The following is a 21,623-nucleotide window of genomic DNA, read 5'->3' on the forward strand; positions in this document are numbered from 1 at the left end:
AGTGGGCAAATTAATCTAACAGTATATCCTCATTAGCTCACCAGCTGTGTGTGTGTGTGTGTGTGTGTGTGTGTGTGTGTGTGTGTGTGTGTGTGTGTGTGTGTGTGTGTGTGTGTGTGTGTGTGTGTGTGTGTGTGTGTGTGTGTGTGTGTGTGTCACAACATTTGTGTCCTTGTACAGCTGCGTGTGGGTGTTTTGATTTTCCTTCATTTCCATTCTTTAAATTCAATTTAAAGAAATCGACGACCAAACCTGTGACCATGTATAGTCTAATAGTCTAGTGCAATTTGACAGCGTATCCTGTATTACTTGAACGCAATACTGCACGTTTCTAATCTCTATTGCCCTATAAAAACGCTGCTACGTAGGTTTTTATGCGTTGTTTCCTAATGTAATGTATTCCACCGTCTGCCTGTTTTGTTTTTATATTTTGTGTCGGTACTGCGGATGTACATTAGCATCTTCTGGTGTATTTACGTTGCAATAGGATGAATTAATTAAGCAGTAAATGTGTTAGTATGCAATGTCTAAATAAACAAATAAAGTAAAGTAAGTATTACCTGGTCATCTGTGCCCAGTGGCTGGTCCGACAGCAGCGGTCTGTACTGTATTGCATAAGGAGTGTTGTTGACAAGAATGGTCCTGTCTTCTATCTGCAGTATCTGGATGCCATGTCTCACCACAGACGACACGCAGAACTGACACACCTACACAGGAAACAGACAGACAGACACACGTACTGTAGTTTGAGTATAGCTGAACAAATCTTAAAGTATGTATTGACGAGTGCTGACATACAACTCCATTATACAATGTACTGTATGTACATGCCCCATTGAACTTTCTCCATTGCACATCCCCCATTGCTGCTCAGGATTTTGCTAACGCTGAGGATGCATAGATGTATAGTTTCTATACAATGTACCCGATACAAAATTATCAACCCACTCCTAATTCTGAACATTCACTGCCTTTTACATATGGTTTGTATTGTATGATACTGTGCTGTACTGTACTATAGTTTTAAACCTTATTCCTATCTGTTTTCCCCCTTGTTATTTCATTAAATATCCAGTGGTATTGTATTGCTGTTGTTGTCTGCTGGGCTATGTCTATTGTGGACTGCATTTACAAACCTTTAAATGCTTGCTTTCTGAATGCACGAGAGATATGAGTTTGACAGATTAAAATGACAAATGAAGGAAAATATATTATGAATATATCATATAGCCTACTCTTCCTATGCTAACATTGGCGAGAACAGGATCTCTGGCTCATGTCACTACGGCAGGGGTGGGTAACTTTGACAATAACATTTTAGTACTAGTCATTAAGTTACATAAGACTGAAGTAATTAAAGCGGGTCATGTTTGCATGGTTGGAATTGTAACAGCTGAAATCAATAATACATCAGTATTCTGATATATTCTGATATTAATCCGAGGGCCGCAATAAGTGATGGTGGGAGCCACGTGTTGCCTCCGGGCCTCCAGTTGCCCATGTATGCACTACGGTGTCATGCTCATATCACCATGACTCATATAAGCCAAGGAGTTCCCAATGCAGCTACGCCCAAATATGGAGTGTGTTGTCTAACCTCAATGCGTTGTCATGGCATCAGGCCAAACAAATCAGTATCAAACTTCCAAGTGGCAAAGACACAGACAATAGAAAGAAATGCAAAGCAACAAATGCATACCCCATGTCTAGACAATGAGGTTAGAGGTACAGGATTCTGGCCCCTGACAGTTATAACATAATATCGTTTCCATCCTCCTGCACAGCACTACTGGCCATGGTAAATAAAAAGATTAGAGGTTTAATGACCTTCTGTGTTCCAGAGAAGGCTCCCAGGGTGATGTTGGCCTCCACGCAGCCCTCCTCATCCAAGGTGACCACCTCCGTTCCAGATCCCTCCTTCCAACGGGGAGAGGTCAGGTCGTGGACCAGTTTCAGTGCAGTAGACTTATGGACGGTGTTGGTGTGAGCCCAGTAGATGCCTATCTGGAAGGCCTCCTGAAAGGAAGGAAGAAAGAAAGAAGTGTGAGGGTATTAGAGTGTCAAATCCACACAGTAAATGCTGAGAGTTCATTAGTACACACAAATGGATAAATCAACACGGTTTATTTTGATGTGTACAATACATATTATCCTATATAAGATTCTCTTAAATGTCTCTTTTAAATATAATAGAAACTAAGAAAAGTCAACTCCACATGCACCAATCCTTAACATCCAAATTTGCTCTGACCCAGGTGTGCTAAATGATGAATCCCACTTGATCATAAATTGGACTGGCATAGCCAATGATGTATCAGCAGCATAGGTAATGCCTCCTAAACACTATATAAGGGCAGATTTTGTGTGTATTTGTTCACCAGCTCTGACAGACACACTAAAACACCAAGTGCAGCTCTTGTTCTCTCTCTCTTTATCTGTCTGTCACTTTCTCATAACAGCTGAGTTCCATGGAAACAATGCTGTGTTTATGTTTATGTTTCACAGGCTATTACACATTTACAGCTTTTTATTTTGTTTGGGTTTGCTGAAGCGTATCACCCTTATCCTTTGATACACTGCCTTCACACTTATCTCTGAGGTTAGTGACTTCAAGCTCCCAGTATGTAGTCTTGTGTCGTATTGTGTGTGCGTGTGTGCGTGCGTGGCTGCGTGCGTGCGTGACTGATTGTGTTGTGATTTCCACAGAGGGGGAAAACCATCTGTAGATTTCTTGGTGTGATCTCAGAAGCGTGCATGAGAAGAGACGTGTGAGAATTACGCGCTTGGTGACAGCACTCGGCAGCAGATTAAAGCCTGATTTATACATAGTTATGTGGGTGTTGGGCACCGAAAATAGATGATCTACAAGCTATATTTGGTGCGCGACACTCACATGTAACAAGTATAACTCAGGCTAAAGATTGAGTGAAGCAGGGAGAGCTGCTGCCATGCAGGTCCCTGCATGTGAGAGACCTCTGGTGTCAACATGCCTTCTGCTGCGTTTGAAACAAGGAAAGTAAGGCTGTCCCACTCTGAGGGACAGTCATCCCAAAGACGCATTGTATTTGTCTGATCCAAAGATGACAAAAAATAAAATAATAATAAGCGCCATGGAGTAACAGTCCGATGAGCTCACTTTACTTTCACATGTTTTGTTTTCCATGGCAGAAAAACGAGCCATCCATCTGTGTTTATCGATCCCATAGGAGAAATCTTACTGTCAAATGGTCTATCACTCAATCAAATGCTTTATTTTTCTGTCAGCATATTGCAAGGCTTCTTTTGTTATCCCAAGTGACAGAATGTTTGGTATTTTACATGTGCGTGGCTCAAGCACACAATGGCAGGCTGATATCAGAATACGGATTATTTTGTATTTTCCTGTATGTTTGCACATACAGTACTGTATGGTGTATTTGTCAACATAAGGTTCAGGTTTATTTGTCATGTGTATAGATAGATACAGAGTATAAATATAATGAAATTTATTTTGCTCAGAGCACTCTCAGTCTTACATACACAGGACATAAACAACATCTATAGTGCAAGAAAAAGACAAAAGAACTGAAAAAAGTGAAGTGACAAAACAGTGCAATACAGTTCAAGGTCAGCTGTTCAGCAGCCTGACTGCCTGGGGGTAGAAACTGTTACTGAGACGGGTGGTACGAGATTTGATGCTCTGGTAGCGTGAGTTTGGTGCAGATTTTCAAGACATCAAATAGATCCACAGATCCCTATTTGATACGATTTTTATTTATTCTTGAGTCCATAGCCGTCTCAAGCCGTCTCAATATGGAGCACAGGTCACAGCTGATGGGGGAGATTTACACTATGTTAAAAGTGAAAGACTCGTAAGATGTTTGGCTCTTAACTCTTAACTTTAGCTGGGTCGGGCGACCCGATGGTTAGGGTCCCGTACCACATGGTCATTAACGCCCGAATCATTTCGCTGCATGTCACTCCGAGTCCTTTGTCATTGTTATCTATCAAATGAAGTCTCAGAAAAGCCCTAAAAAAAAGGAATCACTACAGTAGATAGAAAGCCCACCTGGAAGTTGGGCGGGACGATGACCTTGCCAGCCGGGATCTGCAGCACCATGGTCTGCCCTTCAAACAGCCACAGGTCCCAGTGGGAGCGGTTGGCCATCAGGGCCCAGGGCAGCACCTCCACCAGCAGGGTGTTTAACCCTGCCTTCCAGCAGGACAGCTTCACTTGCATGGGACTGTCCCACTGGGCCAGAGGCTCCAATACGGACCTGTGAGGACAGTCAACAGTCACAATGTTATACTAAATTATATTCCCAAGTCTTTATCTTCTGCCCAAATCCACGGGATATCCAACGTGCTCACAGACATACATTACACTTAACATGCAACACATAGCGACTGTAACTGTTTACACTGTGTATTAGCATTATGATGTCTTTTTTTTTTATATTGCTCACTATATTTCACCATTATGTAAAATTGTGTGTTGTTTTTGTATGTGATCATATTGTTGTGATCATATTGTATTCTCTCAATGGTCTTCCCAGATTAAATAAAAGTCAATAAATAGTAGACACCAGGGAACACAGGAACTGCACAGTCAGTCAAATATTTGGAGTATTAATCTAACACAAATGTTTCAGCCCATGTTGGACAAAAGGACAGTTTTTAACCAGATGAGCCTTTGAATATTTGGCAGGAATGTTTGGTGTAGAGGGAAAAACAATAGGCAGGAGACAGCCTTGTGATCTGTGGGCCACATGGCTCAGGAACTGTTGGTTCTTACAGAGCCCCGAGGGACTCCAGTCAACAAAGTACAGTAGGGTTTTAACACTTCATTGTGGCATTATAATATATACTGTAAAACACAGTTGTAAGTAATACATTACTGTCAGTACACATAATATGAATATTCATAACAACAAAACACCAGTTCAGCGCCAAAAAACCTCCATGAAACATCCAGAACACTATCATTTGGGTCCATGTAATTTTGGCTAAACGCATCTGTTACAAACCCACAAAAATTAAAAACAAAAAAAAAGCACAAAGCCGTATACAGTTTCATACAGGCATTTAAAATGTCCAACATACAAACACACTTCCCACACCAGTACAGACCATTAACACAACGGCAACAGCCAACGAGACCACACGAATACAGAGAAAACAAACAACTTATGCACATACAAACAGACACAGAACAGAATGTGCCCGGGCATCTGGAGATGCCAACGGACCTGCACACATGTATAGACACAGACAAACATCGGGCAGACAAAACAGACACACACAAACAATCTTCCACCCATCAATTGATACCGCAGTCATTTCATGGCAATCATGGTCTCCTGAAAGCTAAACAGTGCAGAGTGTCAGAGGAGAGGCAGAGACAAGCCGTACGTTCAGACTTCCACTGATGTTCCAAGGTCAGTGGAGCATCAAAGACTGACCCCGACTTACCTCTGCCTCCGCGCCAGCTCCGATTCGTTCTCCTCTCAGGCCCTGGCACATGCGCACAAGACACCCTTGCTGTGAAATGCGTCCAAAAACAGCACTGCTCAAAGTAGTTCTTTATCATTAGCTGGTGTGTGTGTGCGCGTATAACGTGTGAGCATGTTTGTAGCCGTGGAAGGCAGCTGAACTCGAGGTTGAGGGCAGCGAAGTGCAGGGCCCATAAATCACATTATGGAGCTCACAAAAAGGTAATTGAAAGAAATGTGCTTAGCTGCTTCTGTCAGGGCCTGCCAGCACTGGAGTTCAGGCTTTCACAAGTGTGAATTCTGACAGCCGCACACTGCTCCACACACACTGCTCCACACACACACACACACACAGTCACACACGCATGCACACGCACACGCACACACACACACACACACACACACACACACACACACACACACACACACACACACACACACACACACACACTCACACGCACACGCACACAGAACGCCTGCAGCTTGAGTTCACCCTCACCCCAACCACTACAAGATGTTTGTTTAATGATTACGGAGGTGCCTCGCTGCCATTAAAATCCCAAAAGAGAAAGAAAAATAACATTTACCACTTTCAACTTCCTTTGCCCCCCAAGACACAATATTTACACACTCCCAGCCAAGGAGCCCAGTGCTTTCTGTACAGTATGAGACAGCCTGGAACCTCTGTCCACACACAGCACACCGTATCAAAATTATCAGCAAACATTTAAAATATTAGATTAATAAATACGCAGACGGTATATATCACGTGCTGACCAAGTTCTTAGAGAATTGTAGAGAGGAGCCAGCGCTAATGACCCTGCACGGTAGTCTTAAACTCTTTACCCCCTCCTGCTTTTACTCTACACAAAATATCTTCGCCCCAGAATAGGGATGATTGGGTTCATGGGGTTAAATCAACACTGAGGATTTTAGTGTGTGATGGAGACTTTTTTATTTTTTACAGTCAGTGGCAGGTTTCTGGGCTTCAGACAAACTGTCACTTTCGTTGAGGGGGGAAATGTGCGTTGGTCTGGAGCTTTTGTTACTCAGGACTGGATCACACAGAGGAGAGAGAGAGACCTGATTGACAGAGAAACCCAACACCAAACCACTGGATAGCAGCTCACCACCAGGCCTGACTGAGAAATAGAGAGAGAGAGAGACAGAGAGAGAGAGAGAGGGAGAGAGAGTGGGAAAGAGAGATAGAGAGAGAGAGAGTGTGTGTGTGTGTGTGTGTGTGTGTGTGTGTGTGTGTGTGTGTGTGTGTGTGTGTGTGTGTGTGTGTGTGTGTGTGTGTGTGTGTGTGTGTGTGCGTGTGTGAGGGAGAACAAGTGAGAATGATACATAAAAGAGACTAGAGAGTGTGAGAGAGAATTATGTGTATGACAATAAGGGTAGTGATGTTCATTGTTGGGTGTGTATGTGAACAGCGTGGAACAGCGTGCGTGCGTGCACACGTGCGTGCGTGTGCGTGCGTATGAGCGCATATGTAGAGAAGAGAAGCCTGTGGAACCACAGCCAGACATATGGCCCATGTGTCCAGCAGATCCATTAGAACTTTGTAACAATGCCTCTATGAGAGCATGTGGGTGAGTGCTGTGCTGCTGCTATCAAGATGTGATTGCTTTGTGACAAAAGACGGTTCCCAGAGTGACGTGCGTGGACAGATCCACATGTGTGCTCTGGTGTACAGTTAGATTCACAGAACGCATACAGCCATACATGTGCACGCACACACACACGCACGCAAGGAAACACGCGCACGCACATGCACATGCGCACACACACACACACACACACACACACACAGACAGACACAGACAGACACACACACACACACACACACACACACACACAGACAGATGCAGCCGCGCGCACACACACACACACACACACACACACACACACACACACACACACACACACACACACACACACACACACACACACACACATACACGCAGGCTTACAATCCTGTGCCAAGTTTTAACTAAATGCAAGGCCCCCGTGACTTGTGTGAGAAAGTGGGCCTGTGACAGAGTGACAGTCTTAATCTCCGGTCCACAGGGGACACCAGTGGGATTGCTGCTATCGTCTGAAGCACGGCACAAGGCATTGTCTGAGCCCTTACTGTTTTATTATGTGAACAAAGAGACAACAATAAAGCGAAGCCTCTCTCATTAAAGACCCTTGTCTTGCGCAACTCTGCGCTTTGAGGGGGAATTCTGTGTGAGGCCATGCGATCACAAAAGCACACTGGTGGGTCTCGGAAATTCTCTCATGAAAGAGCCGTGACCTGATTTAATGCTCGCCACCGCAAGAAGTCCTATAATAAATTTGAAAAAAGAATTAGAATGCTGACTAATTATGTCCTGGTGGCCTGGCGTTCATGAGTGCTGCCTACTCATGACTTGGTCAATGTTCAATCTCGCTCTCAACCTGCTTCGAGCGCCATCATCTTTACGATCTTTTCCCCCTCTGGTTTCCTGTTTGTCTCACAGCATCCATGGTTAAAGGCAAGAGAATTCCCCTAAATATAATCTTTTAAATATCTTTTGGAGGATTATAATCTGTGGTAAATCTGGAACAGGTCAGTGCTGTTCCCTGCATGCAGAGACTGGACCCAAAACAATACGTTGTAATGAATTCCATAAACAACAATCTCAAAGCAAACAAAGAGTCTTACCAAGAAAGATATAACAGCACACATTGAACATACTGTGCAACATACTGTTCTTTAAAAATATATATTTAAATAACAAAACACAAACACATTCACACGGACAAACAAGACAGGGTCTAATAAAGGGATTGTTTCATGTGGGATTGTGGGCTATGACAGTCACCTATGACGTCAGTATATGATGTCAGTATGTCCATATTTGGGCAAGGTTTCAGCCCGATTCGACTTAATTCCAAAAACATGTCGGAACTCAATTTTTTATGTGTTTGATTTTTTTGCATAAATCAGTTCCATTGAACACCCTTTACGTCTGTGTGTTGTTTAGAAAATATTGAATCAATGGAAAGTATAGTAAAATCGCTTTGGACAAAACCGCTTAACTCCATTCGACCCTCAAACTATCTGCTAAAGCAACTAACTCCACCACCTCTCATGCAAGTAATTGACAATATATAAAGTCACAACAATTACTTTGATGAGGCAGTATTGCTTTGTTTTCAAAATATAAGATTTTCTTAATTTCCTTGGAGTTAGGTGGTTTCTTTCTGACAACCAGAGTGTGTGGAGATTCTGGAGACTCTGTGAGTCTGAGAATCTGTATTGTCAGACTCACAGAATCACATACAGACAGACTCACTCACAGAACCCTCTCCGAGACGGTTCAGCCCCTTGGAGCCATGCTGTACAATTGGGACATAAATATGACGATCACACACACTATGCAGGTCACTGCAGTGCTGTACAGTAGTACCTGTCTGCGTCTTTGCTGATGTAGGGCCATGGTGGATGAATGGACGTCTTCGGGCCATAGAAGTCATGGAGGATGTGCTGCAGGTTGTCCTCTGTGACAGTCTTGTTTACTATCTGTTTGATGAGGCTGGTAGAGATGGGTACGGCACAGTGGGACGCATCCTCTTCCTCCCTGGAAGACAGGACACAAAACATGATAAAGACCTACTGTAATGTAGATATAGGCCTATGTGATATTGTTGGTTAACATTGTCATTGTTAAACATTATTAATCAATTGATTACATTTACCATTACATGCAGAGTCAAATCGGGAATTTGAATTAAACTCTGGATGTTACTTTTTAGTGAATGAAATCTATGAAACCTAATTTCTGTGAGACAATTGTATATTCTGTTGTTGACAGGGTTGTTTCTGTAACTTAGTCTGTTAACATGTTGCATGATGACACAGAACAGAACAAGACATCTCTTGACAGTAACTGATAGTTCACATGGTTCTATTCACAGTGCAACTGCATTGACCTCCTGTTAAACTCTTTTGACTTTCCCCTGAAAACCCAAACAGGGTTCAATCTCTCCTTTTGTTTTTCCCTGACATGAAATTTTCTCTTACAAAACACTAATTCACAACAATCACAGAGGAAGCTCAACAGCAGTAAATAATCCTATTGGATACTTTAGCCCCAGACACTGGTCAATTACGGCTTCGCAACAACAAGTAACAAAAAAAAAACCTCTTAACAAACTCCAAACAGTCTAATAGCCTCCTCCGTCTCTGGGCAGCATCCAGTTCCACTTGGCCCAGAGAAGCGGCCCCTTTTACCCTGGAGCAGCAGTTTATTAATAGAGCCCATTGTGCTATAAAAGGAACACAGGGGCGCTTGGTTATGGATCTGGGGGAAGACAGAGGAGAAGGACAACTTGCTGACAGGAAGCTTTTCATCCCAGGCCGGTTCCTGAGGGGGGATGCTGGAAGAGGCTTCTGATTCTAAGCCCCCGTCTTCTAATGTAGCGGCCAATTCCAAGAGAGGGGACACAGCAGTTATGGTTAAGACTTGTCTGTCTGTCTGTCTGTCTGTCTGTCTTTCTGTCTGTTGTGTCGCAGACCACAGCTCCGCTCTTTACCTCGTCCATTAGAGGACCACAAATATGTATAATTACAGGAAGGAAAGACGAGCTGCTGACCAGCGAACATTCAAGATTGGAACCGTCCTGGTGTTCTGGGTCTGGGTTGGGTTGGGGGGGAGGTTCCGTGTATGGATTCTGAGGACAAGGTTTATGTGCGCTGAAGGGGCATTTAGAGCAGTGGGTTTGGGCTGGGGAGGGGGGGGGGCTTGCAAGAATTGAGTCACATGAAGGGATAGATTGAGGAGGGGGATGAGGGATGGTGAGTACTGTATGTACTGTATGTGAGTTAGTGTGGTGAGAGGTGGTTTAGACAGGGGGGAAGACTGTAAACACGCAGAGCATTGTGGTTGAAATTCAGAGAGACAAGACAGTTAGTTGTTTTTCACTGAGCTTTCTTTTTTTGTGTACGAGAGAAGGATTTATCTGAGTCCAAATATATCCCCAGTCGCTGTATGGCCACTGTGGTTCCTTTATGGCAGTTCACATCAAAACAAACGTTGCGACCAGATATCTAAACACCAAACAGTTACCACCACCAAAAAATCTCTCTGGGGGAGTGAATTACACCCAACGTTTAACTCTGTTTATTCAGATCACCACCAGTTGCTACCAAAACAGGGACTTGTCTGCCAGGGATCCACACAGCTAAAGGAAAACAACACAGATTGCAGATGTCCAGATAACAAATACAGTAGTAACATCAATAATACTGTGTGCACATGTGGTTAACAGTGGGGAGAGCATGCCATTCAGGCCTAGACTGTACAATCTCCTCAGGGAGGAAAAAATGAAAAATGTAAGCACTCACATTACTGTATGGCACTTTGGGTGCACAACGCCCTAGCACAAGGCTCTGGCATGTACTCTGTCTGACATGTTAGTGTCAGATTATGGACAGTTTAAGAATGTGATGATTTATGGCTGAATCGTCTCATTATGTTTCAATAGAATTTAGATCCAACGGAACACTCGACGTCTCCGAAAATGACTTGTACGTGTAAACTGCCTGTCAGATTACCGGATTGTTCCAAAAGCTTGAATTCGCAATGGCTTATGATTGAGCACGTTTGCTGTGAGACATATTTGACCAACGGAAACAATGACACCAAGGATGATGTTATCAAACATTTGTTTCGTGATCTGTCCAATCTAGGGCGCTGACTGAAACCGACATCTACAGTGATGTATGTGACAGGCTCTGCCAGTGATGAAGTGGTAGCAGTCACACGCACATTGGCATGGGGCAAAACGCGGCTGACCGAGATCATCACAGGCATGGGACCACACACAGACATGATGACACAAACACACACACAGGATTTATCAACCCACGCAAACACAGACATACACACACATACACAGAAACCTCTGACACAAACAGACCACGCACACGCACACACACACACACACACACACACACACACACACACACACACACACACACACACACACACACACACACACACACACACACACACACACACACACACACACACACACACACACAGACAGAATATGCGCATGCCATGAACACAGCGCGCGCATGCACACGGGTATACACACTCATAACGCATAACGAACACAGGGCCAAAAGCCTGCTCTCCGTTAGGGCCCCTATCTAAATGAGGTGTAATTATGGCCCGACCTGACATGTTGGAATGAGAACCGTGTCTCCGTGGCTGCCAAGTTGGCCTCCCTTCTCCCCTGAAACATGACTGGATTCCACTGGATCAGGTCTGCACGCTGGCGCACAGATATCAGAATGTGGTGCGAGGGAACGTTAAGTAAGTGTGTGTCTCTGCAGTGCTGCTAAATGGAGACATAAAACGCCTGTTACGGGAGACGAGAGTCAGACTCTGTCATTAGCAGGGTTATGATCCGGGCCATGATGACATAATACCACTCTGGAAGACGTTGCGCGTTGCTGTGAGCATTGCTGATACTGGCAAGGGTTGCTACACATGGCAAAAACACACTGAGGAGAAGTCCCTTCTGACATCAGACCCTCCATGAAAAACTGTTGGGTTGAGCAGCTCTCACCCCAAGAGGACATGTCATCACTGTGGTTCAGCGCTTTTTGTCAGGTGAAACCTGACAAAATGCTCATGAAATGTAGACGACCTAGTCATTTAGAGCAGTGGTTCCCAAACTTTTTCATGTCAAGGACCCCCAAATTGACACTAATTATCCCGCGGACCCCATAAGAGAAGATTTTTATGTCTCGATTTTCAACCTGTTTAATTTCAAGGACCCCCAGTTTGACATGCATTAGTCTATGGTCCCCCATTTATAGCATTTCTATCTCTGGGACCCCCAATTTATATTGTAAAATCAATGCTAATTTAACTCTGAGAGTGTACAAATGTACATTTGTACACTCTCTGAGTTACAGACCCATAAGGGTCCATTTGGTTCCAAATGATCATTTAGCTGGGCCCCCCCTGGAATCCCTCAAGTACCCCTGGGGGTCCCCGGACCCCACTTTGGGAACCACTGATTTAGAGGACCTAGTCATACTGACGGCCTAGCCTGATTGGCTGCCTCGTCTGCCTCCTCTGGCCAATGGGACAGTAAGCAACGGCAGGCCAACGGCATTCAGGCACACACACACCTCTGGCCAATGGGACAGCAACCAACTGCATGCCAACGGCGCCCATCCATGCATGCACACACTCGACACTCGCAGTGTATAACAGAGGGAGCCGATGCGATCTGCAAGAATCACTCACATTAACATGTTTTATAACGTCGGGTCCGTCGCGACGAGTGGACAGTTTGAAAATGCGGGTCCTACGGGGATTAACGTTTGTCTGGCTGGTTTAGTTTTGTCCAACGTGATTACGTGAAACAGCATGGCTGCGCCTGACGCACGCGCGTGTGTGTGCGTGTCTGTGTGTGTTTATGTGTGGGCATGGCTTGGGTGCGACAAGTCGTGCAGGAAGTACTGGGAGCTGATGGTAGGAGTAGCGCTCCACCTCAGCAATCCATCTCCCAGACGTCTATAGCGCATTGTTACGGGGACAGACTCCTGCGTGTTACCGGCTGGTACCGACAATAAGCCACTCCCGACCTACTTCTTCTACTTCTTCATGGCAGACAAAACAGAAAACATTTGTTCCCATTTTGTGTTTTGTTTTCCCAAAATGCTTAATTAGTCCCTACCCTGTTGCCTCCATAAACCTGTATTTACAACTAACTAACATATTAGAGCATCAATTGAGTACTCCCTCACACTGTGCAAATTAAGCTGTAACTTAACTGTAACTGCACCATCTGAAGAGTCAAGTACAAATGGGAAAGACCAATGTTACTTCATAGCTGGCATTGGCAAGATAAGCGCATTCACATTATTGAAACATCATATTTGATTAAGTAGGGGCAGAATGACTCAACCAGAACAGAGATGGAGGAGTGAGGACACATAAGAGGCTGTATTGTTTGTTCACCTGGCTTGGAAGGTGATGTGGTGCGTGAGGTCAGCCTCTGTGTTCAACAGGGGTTCCTGCTGGCCCTGGCCTGCTATCAGCTGACTCTCCCTGAGGCCCAGACTCCTCTTCTCCATGTGAATGATCACTGGCTCCGGCAGGTGACTCCTCATCACAAACAATGGACTGAACACCACCTGATGAATAGGGCACACCACATACACACATAAGAGTCATAGACATGCACACACATGCTCACAGCCATAAGAGAAACATACACAGAAGAACAAACACAGACATGTTTGTAGGAAAATAAACTGACCGGAAAAAAGATCGAAATACGTTTTTGATTTGTAAAAATGTAAAAACAAATACCAAAAAATGTCATATTCTGATTATGGATCAGTTATTATTACCGTATTATGGTATTCCAATGAGTGCACTTTATATCGCATGTATTTTTGTGTGAGTATGTTAGACATCAGTGTGCTTAATCAATAACATTTTATAACAACATATTGCTTCATATTGCACATTGCTTCCATTACCTAGTGGAAGCTGTGTAATTATACAATGTTGTAATTATACACTTCAGCAATTATAAACAGTGCGTGTTAATCTCACAGTTGGTGGTTCAATGGAAACACCCCGAAATAACAACGCCATGTTTCATAACAAAACACCAAAGTTTATGTGTCAGTGTGCAATGGATTACTCAATGAAAATGATGGATTGATATCTGTTAAATGTTGGAATTCGACTATGTGATGCGTGCGTGCGTGCGTGCGCGTGTGCGTGTGTGTGTGTGTGATTTCAAGGACACTTACAACTCTCTGTTGCATATGAGAGTCAGGTTCAATGGTGATGAGAGTACACCAGACGTACAGCAGAGAACCACTGGAACAAGGCACCTGCAAGGTGAGAAACCATCTGTTAAGGTCTCATCACTAACTATGGATTCCTCCCTTTATCGTGTGTGTACTGTATATATCAGGGGGACAGTCAGACAGATATTCTGTGAAGCCACTAAGGAAATCGGAACTTCCTGAAAGTTCATATAATGTGGCGCTGTCATTGGGCCCAAAAAAACCCATAGCCCAATAGAAGTCCATGTATCTGGGCCCAACTTCACCTAGACTGTATTACCTTAATAAACATGGTCATGAATACTTTCTGCTTCCAGTCACTAGTTTAAAGTCTAATTTCTAATATTCATAATATTCTTTTTGGAAAATTATGGTCCCATTTATTAAAAAAATTACCATAAAGTCGCGTATGTTCTGAGGGGCGTGGCTACCGTTACAGTTTATGATCGGGAGCCACCCCCCGTTCAGTCAAAATAAAAACCAACGAAGAAGAAGGGGGGAAGTCCCGCCTCGTTGTCTGGGCCAGCCAATGGCCAGCTGGGCCCAAACGGAGCCAGCCAATTGCCAGCTGGGCCCAAACGTATATTTGGTATATATATAGTCCCTGTCAATGCCTACTTGTTGGTCTTGGGATGGGATAGACAACCACGTCTCTCTCTCCTCCGATAGACACCCCCCAACCAACCTGTAGGAGTCACAGTGACAGAGTTCTCCCTCCCTCCCCTGCCAACTTCCCGTCCACAAGCACGGTCAATTTTATTCAAAGCCAAGCTGGAGGCACCATGGAGGAATCAAAAACAAGTCCTCACGGTGGTGGGCACTGGGCAGGAACTTTACCCACGCACCACCAGGCTGCCCAACTATAACTCGTAATCAAATTCATTTAAGGCACATTTTGTTTACACTTGAGCCAAGCTTGGCAGGTGATGTGACAAGTAAATCTCATTATTGTAACAATGGAGTTGCGATAGATTTATTTATTCTCAGGAGTCATGGAAATACGTATGTTCAGCCAGTGTCACTCAAGGCCAACTGGTTTGCTTGTATTTGTGGTTGGTAACAGAGACATAATATGGGTATCTCATGACAAAGTTTGCCCTTGCCGCCTCTCTGTGATTGACATCATGTTTATGGCCAAGCGTCAGAAACACATTATCATGTTATCGTGTCGCCTCTTGTCCTCTTCCAATAGTTAAATGCTAAGTCTCCACGCACAGTGCTCTGGGGTTCCAAGGCGCTATGACACGGCCAGAGGCGGCCAGACAATTTCACTGTTAGCAACTGGATAATAAGCTATTAGAGAGTAGTTAGATGTGAATACGATTTAAAAGCTGAGAATGTGCCCTCTAAAGGCTGAGCACTCTTAATGTGTCACTGGTATTCGTCCCCCTTTCGCCCTAGCTCCTCGTTAAAGCCTCTGGATGCCAAGGCACGTTACAAGTGGCCTAATTTACCACAGGCCAGGGACTTCATTTACTAGGGGAGGAGGTTGGTGGGGGGTGGGCTCTAACACACTGGTACTCATAACAGCACATTTCTCTCTCTCTCCCAGAAACACTCCATCTGATCATATAGGAACAATCACTTTGAGAAATAACAAATAATAAGGTCAGAATGTATACAGTACTTCCGTACTTGGCCAGATGTTAAAGATAAGCAACAATGAGATGGCAGAAAGAGACATGGTTAGTGTAAGAGGAAGGAGAGATAAAAAGCAGAGGTTAGTTAAGAAGGAGATAGGAGATTAATGCGTGGGCAATGGAGAGGAAGAAAGAGAGAGAGAGAGAGAGTTTAAGTACACAGAAAACAGACACAGATGGGGTAGCAGAACGAGAAGCTGGAAGAGGTGGTGGGAAAGAGAGATACAAGAGGAGGAAGTATAGATAGATAAAAATAAGACAGATGAATGAGAGAGAGAGGATGACAGAGAAACATAAAGGGGGAGACGAGAGTGAAATGGAAAGACAAATCCAGATCTGGCCTAACTCTCTCTTACAGTATCTCTCTCATTCAGAGCCAGCCTTCCATTATGTGAAATGAATCACTGATCAAGAGACAGGAGACAACAATCATCAATGACCTTACGCACACTCGCTCTCACACAGAGTGGTAGGGGGACAGACAGAGAGTGGTAGAGGGACAGAAAGAGTGTGGTAGGGGGACAGAAAGAGAGAGAGTGTACAGACTGAATAGAAAGAGGAGAGAGAAGTTGGCATTGATCCAGCAGTGTGAAAGTGTGTTCAAAGCATTCCTCCTCCATTGCCCACAGATCAGCCAGTGTTTCCTGCCTATGGTTAGTGTTGTTATGAGAGCGTATAAACTGTATTTTCTGCCTCTCAACATCTCGGGGGTTATGGGTTGGAAAGTAGAGGGCCTTTGAAGGAAGAGGGCTATCTGACATGAAGATCTCAATCTGCTCTCTACTGGAGTAGCAGCAGCAGAATGGAGGCTCTCTGCCACTGTGACCACCCAGGAGACTGCGGAGAGGAGAGAGAGAGAGGGGGATCCGGTCGCACTTGGTGGTCTTGTCACCGGCTCTAAACATAGACACTGGAAGAGTGTGTACTGTGGAGTGCACTGTATGTTTGAGTGGGCACGTGTGTGTGTGTGTGTCTGTCTGTCGGTCTGTCTTGTCCACCAAAAACTGACATATTGGACAACCCCATACTTAGAGCTCCAGCATCTACTGTATGTGAACGTGACTGTTTTACACATAGGTGTACAATATGAGACTTATAAGACTGTGGTGAATACATTAAAATACCAGCAATACAGCACTACTGTACTATATACCAGAAATACCAGATTGTGCAAATGCGTAAATTCTTGCACAGCCAGTTAGTGCACTGACCATACTGTGTATGCTGCTTGTGAGAAAGGACTCAGGTTTGAATCAGACTCTCGTACACTCATGTGGCTCCTCTCTCTGAGCCTCATTTTTTGTCTCTCTACTCTCTCAATTAAGCCAGAAATCACACCCAGTGTGAAGTGAGCAGTGCCTTGAGAGGTAACTGTGACCTCAGTGCTGCTGCACCCACTCTTACGTATTGACCCACATGACATCACAGGGGTGTCGGAATAGTGAATTTGAGCATTTTCCCATTGAAGTCAATGGAAAAATAAAGTGTATCTACCACAATTAAATAAATAATAGACACCCAATCACACATGTGTTGGAGCGGTTACTTTGCACCGCTCTAAAACATCTATAAAAATCACACCCGTGTGAAGTGACCGAGGGGCGCTCTTATCATTATACGTCATCATACATCACCTTATCTCAACCAATGGCACATCTCCCAGACTCCCACCCAATCATGCCGGCCAATCACAATTTGCGTCCTCACTTTCGTCTTCAATTTGTGTTTACACAAACACTCAAAGCTGTGCATAGGAGGGGCTAGCGCCCCTCAAAAATTATTCAGTCTTGCCCACCTAGTATGAGCTTTGCAAGCAATTAGTAGTAGTAGTAGTAGTATTAGCAATTATTAGTACCAGCTGTGTTGCTTTGTTACCATACCTGTACCACAGAGCTGGTGCTATCCTTCTGCCTCCCGTCCAGCCGTACGTCCTGGGACCAGTCCTCGTCTCCCCTGGCCCTCACACACAGCTCCGTCATCTCAGCGTCCTCCAGGACGTAGGACGGCAGCTTGGCCCCGGCCTCCAGGCAGTCACAGTGCTCCCTGACCACCGTCTGGCCGTCTGGCCCCACGTAATGCTGCACCACCCGCAGCTCAATGTCCTGACCCAGGTAGCTGCACATCACCTGGCGCCCACAGATGATAATCTGGAAGGGGGAGGAGGGGAGAGAGAGAGACAGAGGGGGAACAGGGAGGGGAGGAACAGTGGGAGATTAGTCAGAATTACTCTTGCGCAGCCAGACGACCACAGATCTCTGCTGATACATGTGGGGGACATCTCAATTCAGTGATTTGGATAAAACTGCGTGGGGGAAAATGGAGATAATAAATAAAAAAATAATAATCACACCCGTGTGAAGTGAAAATGCAGGACAACAGTGGCAAATACATTAAAAAACAAATCTAGCGAGACATGGTATCATTTTGTGCCTTAATGGCATTAGGAATGAAGGCATTTTTAAAGATGTTACAGTTAGCTTTTGGTACTTTGTACCGTCTACCAGAGGGAAGTAGTTTGAACTCCCTGCAGAGTGGATGAGAGGAGGTCATTTGCTATCTAAGTACTTCCTTATAGATACAACTTAATTGTTTCTGTCTCTTCCCAATGATTTTTGAGGCTAGGTTCACTATTCGCTGCAGCTTGCTTCTTCCTTTTACATTAAGATTGCCATGTTAAAAGTCAAGATTCCCTCTTAAGGTTCTTATAGAGTCTATAAGAACCTCAGTCTATAATATAGACTGTTTCCATGATATGCTTGCTCACTCTAAAGGAGTTGAGCTTGCGTAGTAGGTGGAGGCGTTGGTTACAAGCTTTAAAAATCAATCAATATATGTGCCTAAATATTTAAAATTGTCTACTATCTCCACTATTTCTCCACTAATTGTAATGGACTGCACAGGTTCCTGTAGGAGTGTAGGGAGTTCCGTATCAGGATTGGTTTTCAAAGCAGAGGCTATGTGTTTGATACCCATGGTTTTCCTCCGGCATCCAAGTGAATTCATTGAATTTAGATTTCCCCAGACATATCAGCAGGGGGAGATCTCTGGTCGTCTGGCTATGCGAGACTAAGTCAAAATGAATGGCATTCAAATCTAGATGTACTGTACAGTATAATACATCTGTATAGTGTACATGTTAAACATGCAGCATGCAAGCTGCATATGAACTTCATTAAATGTCACTGCTCAGAGCGAGGAGGTAGTAGTAATATGATATCATAAGAGAAGCCATTGTCAGGGATCCAATGAATGACATGCAATCAATGTTGCATGATGGGCCATCATTTCCGCTGTTACTATCTTAACTCTTTCAGCTAACATTTATAAATCAACGCTGAAATTCAACAAATTAACTGACTAAATTCAATAGTGTGATTAACCACTTGAGCCCTATTTTATACTTGTTGTACGACAATAGCAGATCTACTAGCACGTCACATCGCCATTCGCCACACATTAGATCTGCTATATTTGCTAGTTTTTAAACATTTTGAAAATACAATACATCACATTCCGTGCTCAGCCAATCAAATCATCACAAATGGCGACTTTTCTGCCCTCGTTTTTTTATCCTCAATGTGTACTTTGCTCAGCCAATCAAATCATCGCTATGGGGTGATCAGCCAGTCAAATCATCGTGTTTGTTTTCACACAGACAGACAGCTGGGCATAGGAGGGGCTAAAGGCCCACAAAACGAAAAATATATTATTTATGAGGGGTGCTAGCCCCTCCTACGCCCAGCTTTGAGTGTTTTGTAAACACAAACATTGAAGACAAAAGTGAGGACGCAAATTGTGATTGGCTGGAATGAGATGATGTACCGGTATAAAGATAAGAGTGCCCCTCACTTCACACAGGTGTGATTTAATTTAAAATGGATTGTATTGTGTAATTCATATTCTTATTATTGATTCAATCAATTACTATGAATAACTGTTACACCCCTAACTCTTAAGATGTTTGTACATAGGACGCGTTTTGCGTATGGAAATGCGCGTGATGAGAATCAGTAGTATATGTTTTCGCAGAACGAAATGCAGTGGAGCAGCAGCAGTGAGGATGATCCCATGCTCAGATCATTATTTTGAAAAAAGTTGAATGTACAACACAGAGCCTTTAGTGGGTCCCTGCTTCACTAGAAGTTGATTAGATGTGATGTCACCGTGTTTTTCTATCTCTCTCTCTCTCCCCTCTCTCTGTATCTCTTGCTCTGCATTATTCCACTGCTTTGTGTGTGTGTGTGTGTGTGTGTGTGTGTGTGTGTGTGTGTGTGTGTGTGTGTGTGTGTGTGTGTGTGTTGCGTGCGTGCATGCGCTGCTGGCTATTTTCACACTCATTGGCAGAAGGGTGCAAGACTCTGTGTCTTTGAAGTCTGCATGTTGCTTTTCATAAAGTAGCCTACTTTGTGCTCTTCAACGAGATGATCAACTTCTCCGCGGAGACCATGTTGGTCTGGAAATACATGTCTATGTGAAAGACAGCTGCGAGAAAGTGATAAAATCGACCCCGGTCCAAAAACTTTTTATATTCGTGATTGACATTACGTGAGGTCAATTATGTTTTTTCCGTGCTCCGACATTCGCTCCGATATTCTTCCCCGAAAAACGTGTCCTATGTGTTTACGTTTACTGTCCTTAACTTTCACCTATTTTGGTGGAATGAGTGTGTTGAGTCTTAACAGAAGGAGTGCACATTGATTGTTTTGGATTAGCAGCAGGTACATGTGGTGCTGTAAGCCAGTGGCATAGATCAGTACAGTGCTGCTGTTGGCATCACATCTTAAAGCTTTCTCACTGGCTGCAACTGTTGGCTCCAAACTTCCCTCACTGTCTAAATGAGTCCCAGGGACTCTCTATTGTGCAGCCTGCCTGCTGCAGTCTCTGTTCTTATCAAAGGCCTGCTCTATAGAGGCTGACTGCTGCCTCCATGCCGGATGGTCTTCTAAGGTCACTGTCTGTTACACGCACGCACGCACGCACGCACGCACGCACGCACGCACGCACGCACGCACGCACGCACGCCTCCTGGCGATCAGAGGCCTTTTCCATTCTTTTCGTGTCGCGTAGTGCATGCATGTATGCGAGCACACATGGACACACACATGTACACCCATGCGCACGCGTGCGCACACACACACACACACACACACACACACACACACACACACACACACACACACACACACACGCACACACACCAAGCCAAGCCACAACCACCAGGGAACCCTCATCTGGGGATGACACATCTAATTGAGCTCAGAATTGATTGTTTCCACCACCAGTGTGTGTGTGTGTGTGTGTGTGTGTGTGTGTGTGTGTGTGTGTGTGTGTGTGTGTGTGTGTGTGTGTGTGTGTGTATGTTCCACAGGTTGTGGCAGTGATAATAATCATGTGGAGAGTGAAGCCTCCTTTCTCTTGGTCATCAATCATTTATTTTATATCCCTTCACAGACCACTCGCTGACGTCACCAGATAATGTTAGCACACGCGAGGGTCGGTTTTTAAGCTCTCAGAATTAACAATCAGGATTTTGCTGTCTCCAGCTGTCACCCTCAATTAAGTACACAGATTGATGAAAATAAGAAAAACAATTAAGGGAGGTGACAGTGCACAGGATGGTGATAAAGAAAAAGTGTGCTTGAGAGCTAATTGTTG

General features: G+C 44.3%; 1 protein-coding gene across 2 annotated transcripts in view; it reads right to left on the reverse strand.

Annotated features, from left to right (window-relative positions):
* vps13b (vacuolar protein sorting 13 homolog B) overlaps positions 1-21,623 on the reverse strand; it is a 445,793-nt gene that overhangs the window by 29,189 nt on the left and 394,981 nt on the right. For both annotated transcript variants that reach the window (XM_080768430.1, XM_080768431.1), the window contains exons 48-54: positions 17,849-18,115; positions 14,290-14,373; positions 13,484-13,659; positions 8,909-9,079; positions 4,049-4,256; positions 1,828-2,016; positions 561-707 (exon numbers count right to left, since the gene is read on the reverse strand). In XM_080768430.1, coding sequence (XP_080624556.1) covers positions 561-707; positions 1,828-2,016; positions 4,049-4,256; positions 8,909-9,079; positions 13,484-13,659; positions 14,290-14,373; positions 17,849-18,115 — 1,242 coding nt within the window. The remainder of the gene's footprint in view (positions 1-560; positions 708-1,827; positions 2,017-4,048; positions 4,257-8,908; positions 9,080-13,483; positions 13,660-14,289; positions 14,374-17,848; positions 18,116-21,623) is intronic.

Source organism: Protomyctophum bolini, assembly GCF_963924005.1.
Source record: "Protomyctophum bolini genome assembly, chromosome: 7".
In the NCBI taxonomy this organism is placed as follows: Eukaryota; Metazoa; Chordata; class Actinopteri; order Myctophiformes; family Myctophidae; genus Protomyctophum; species Protomyctophum bolini.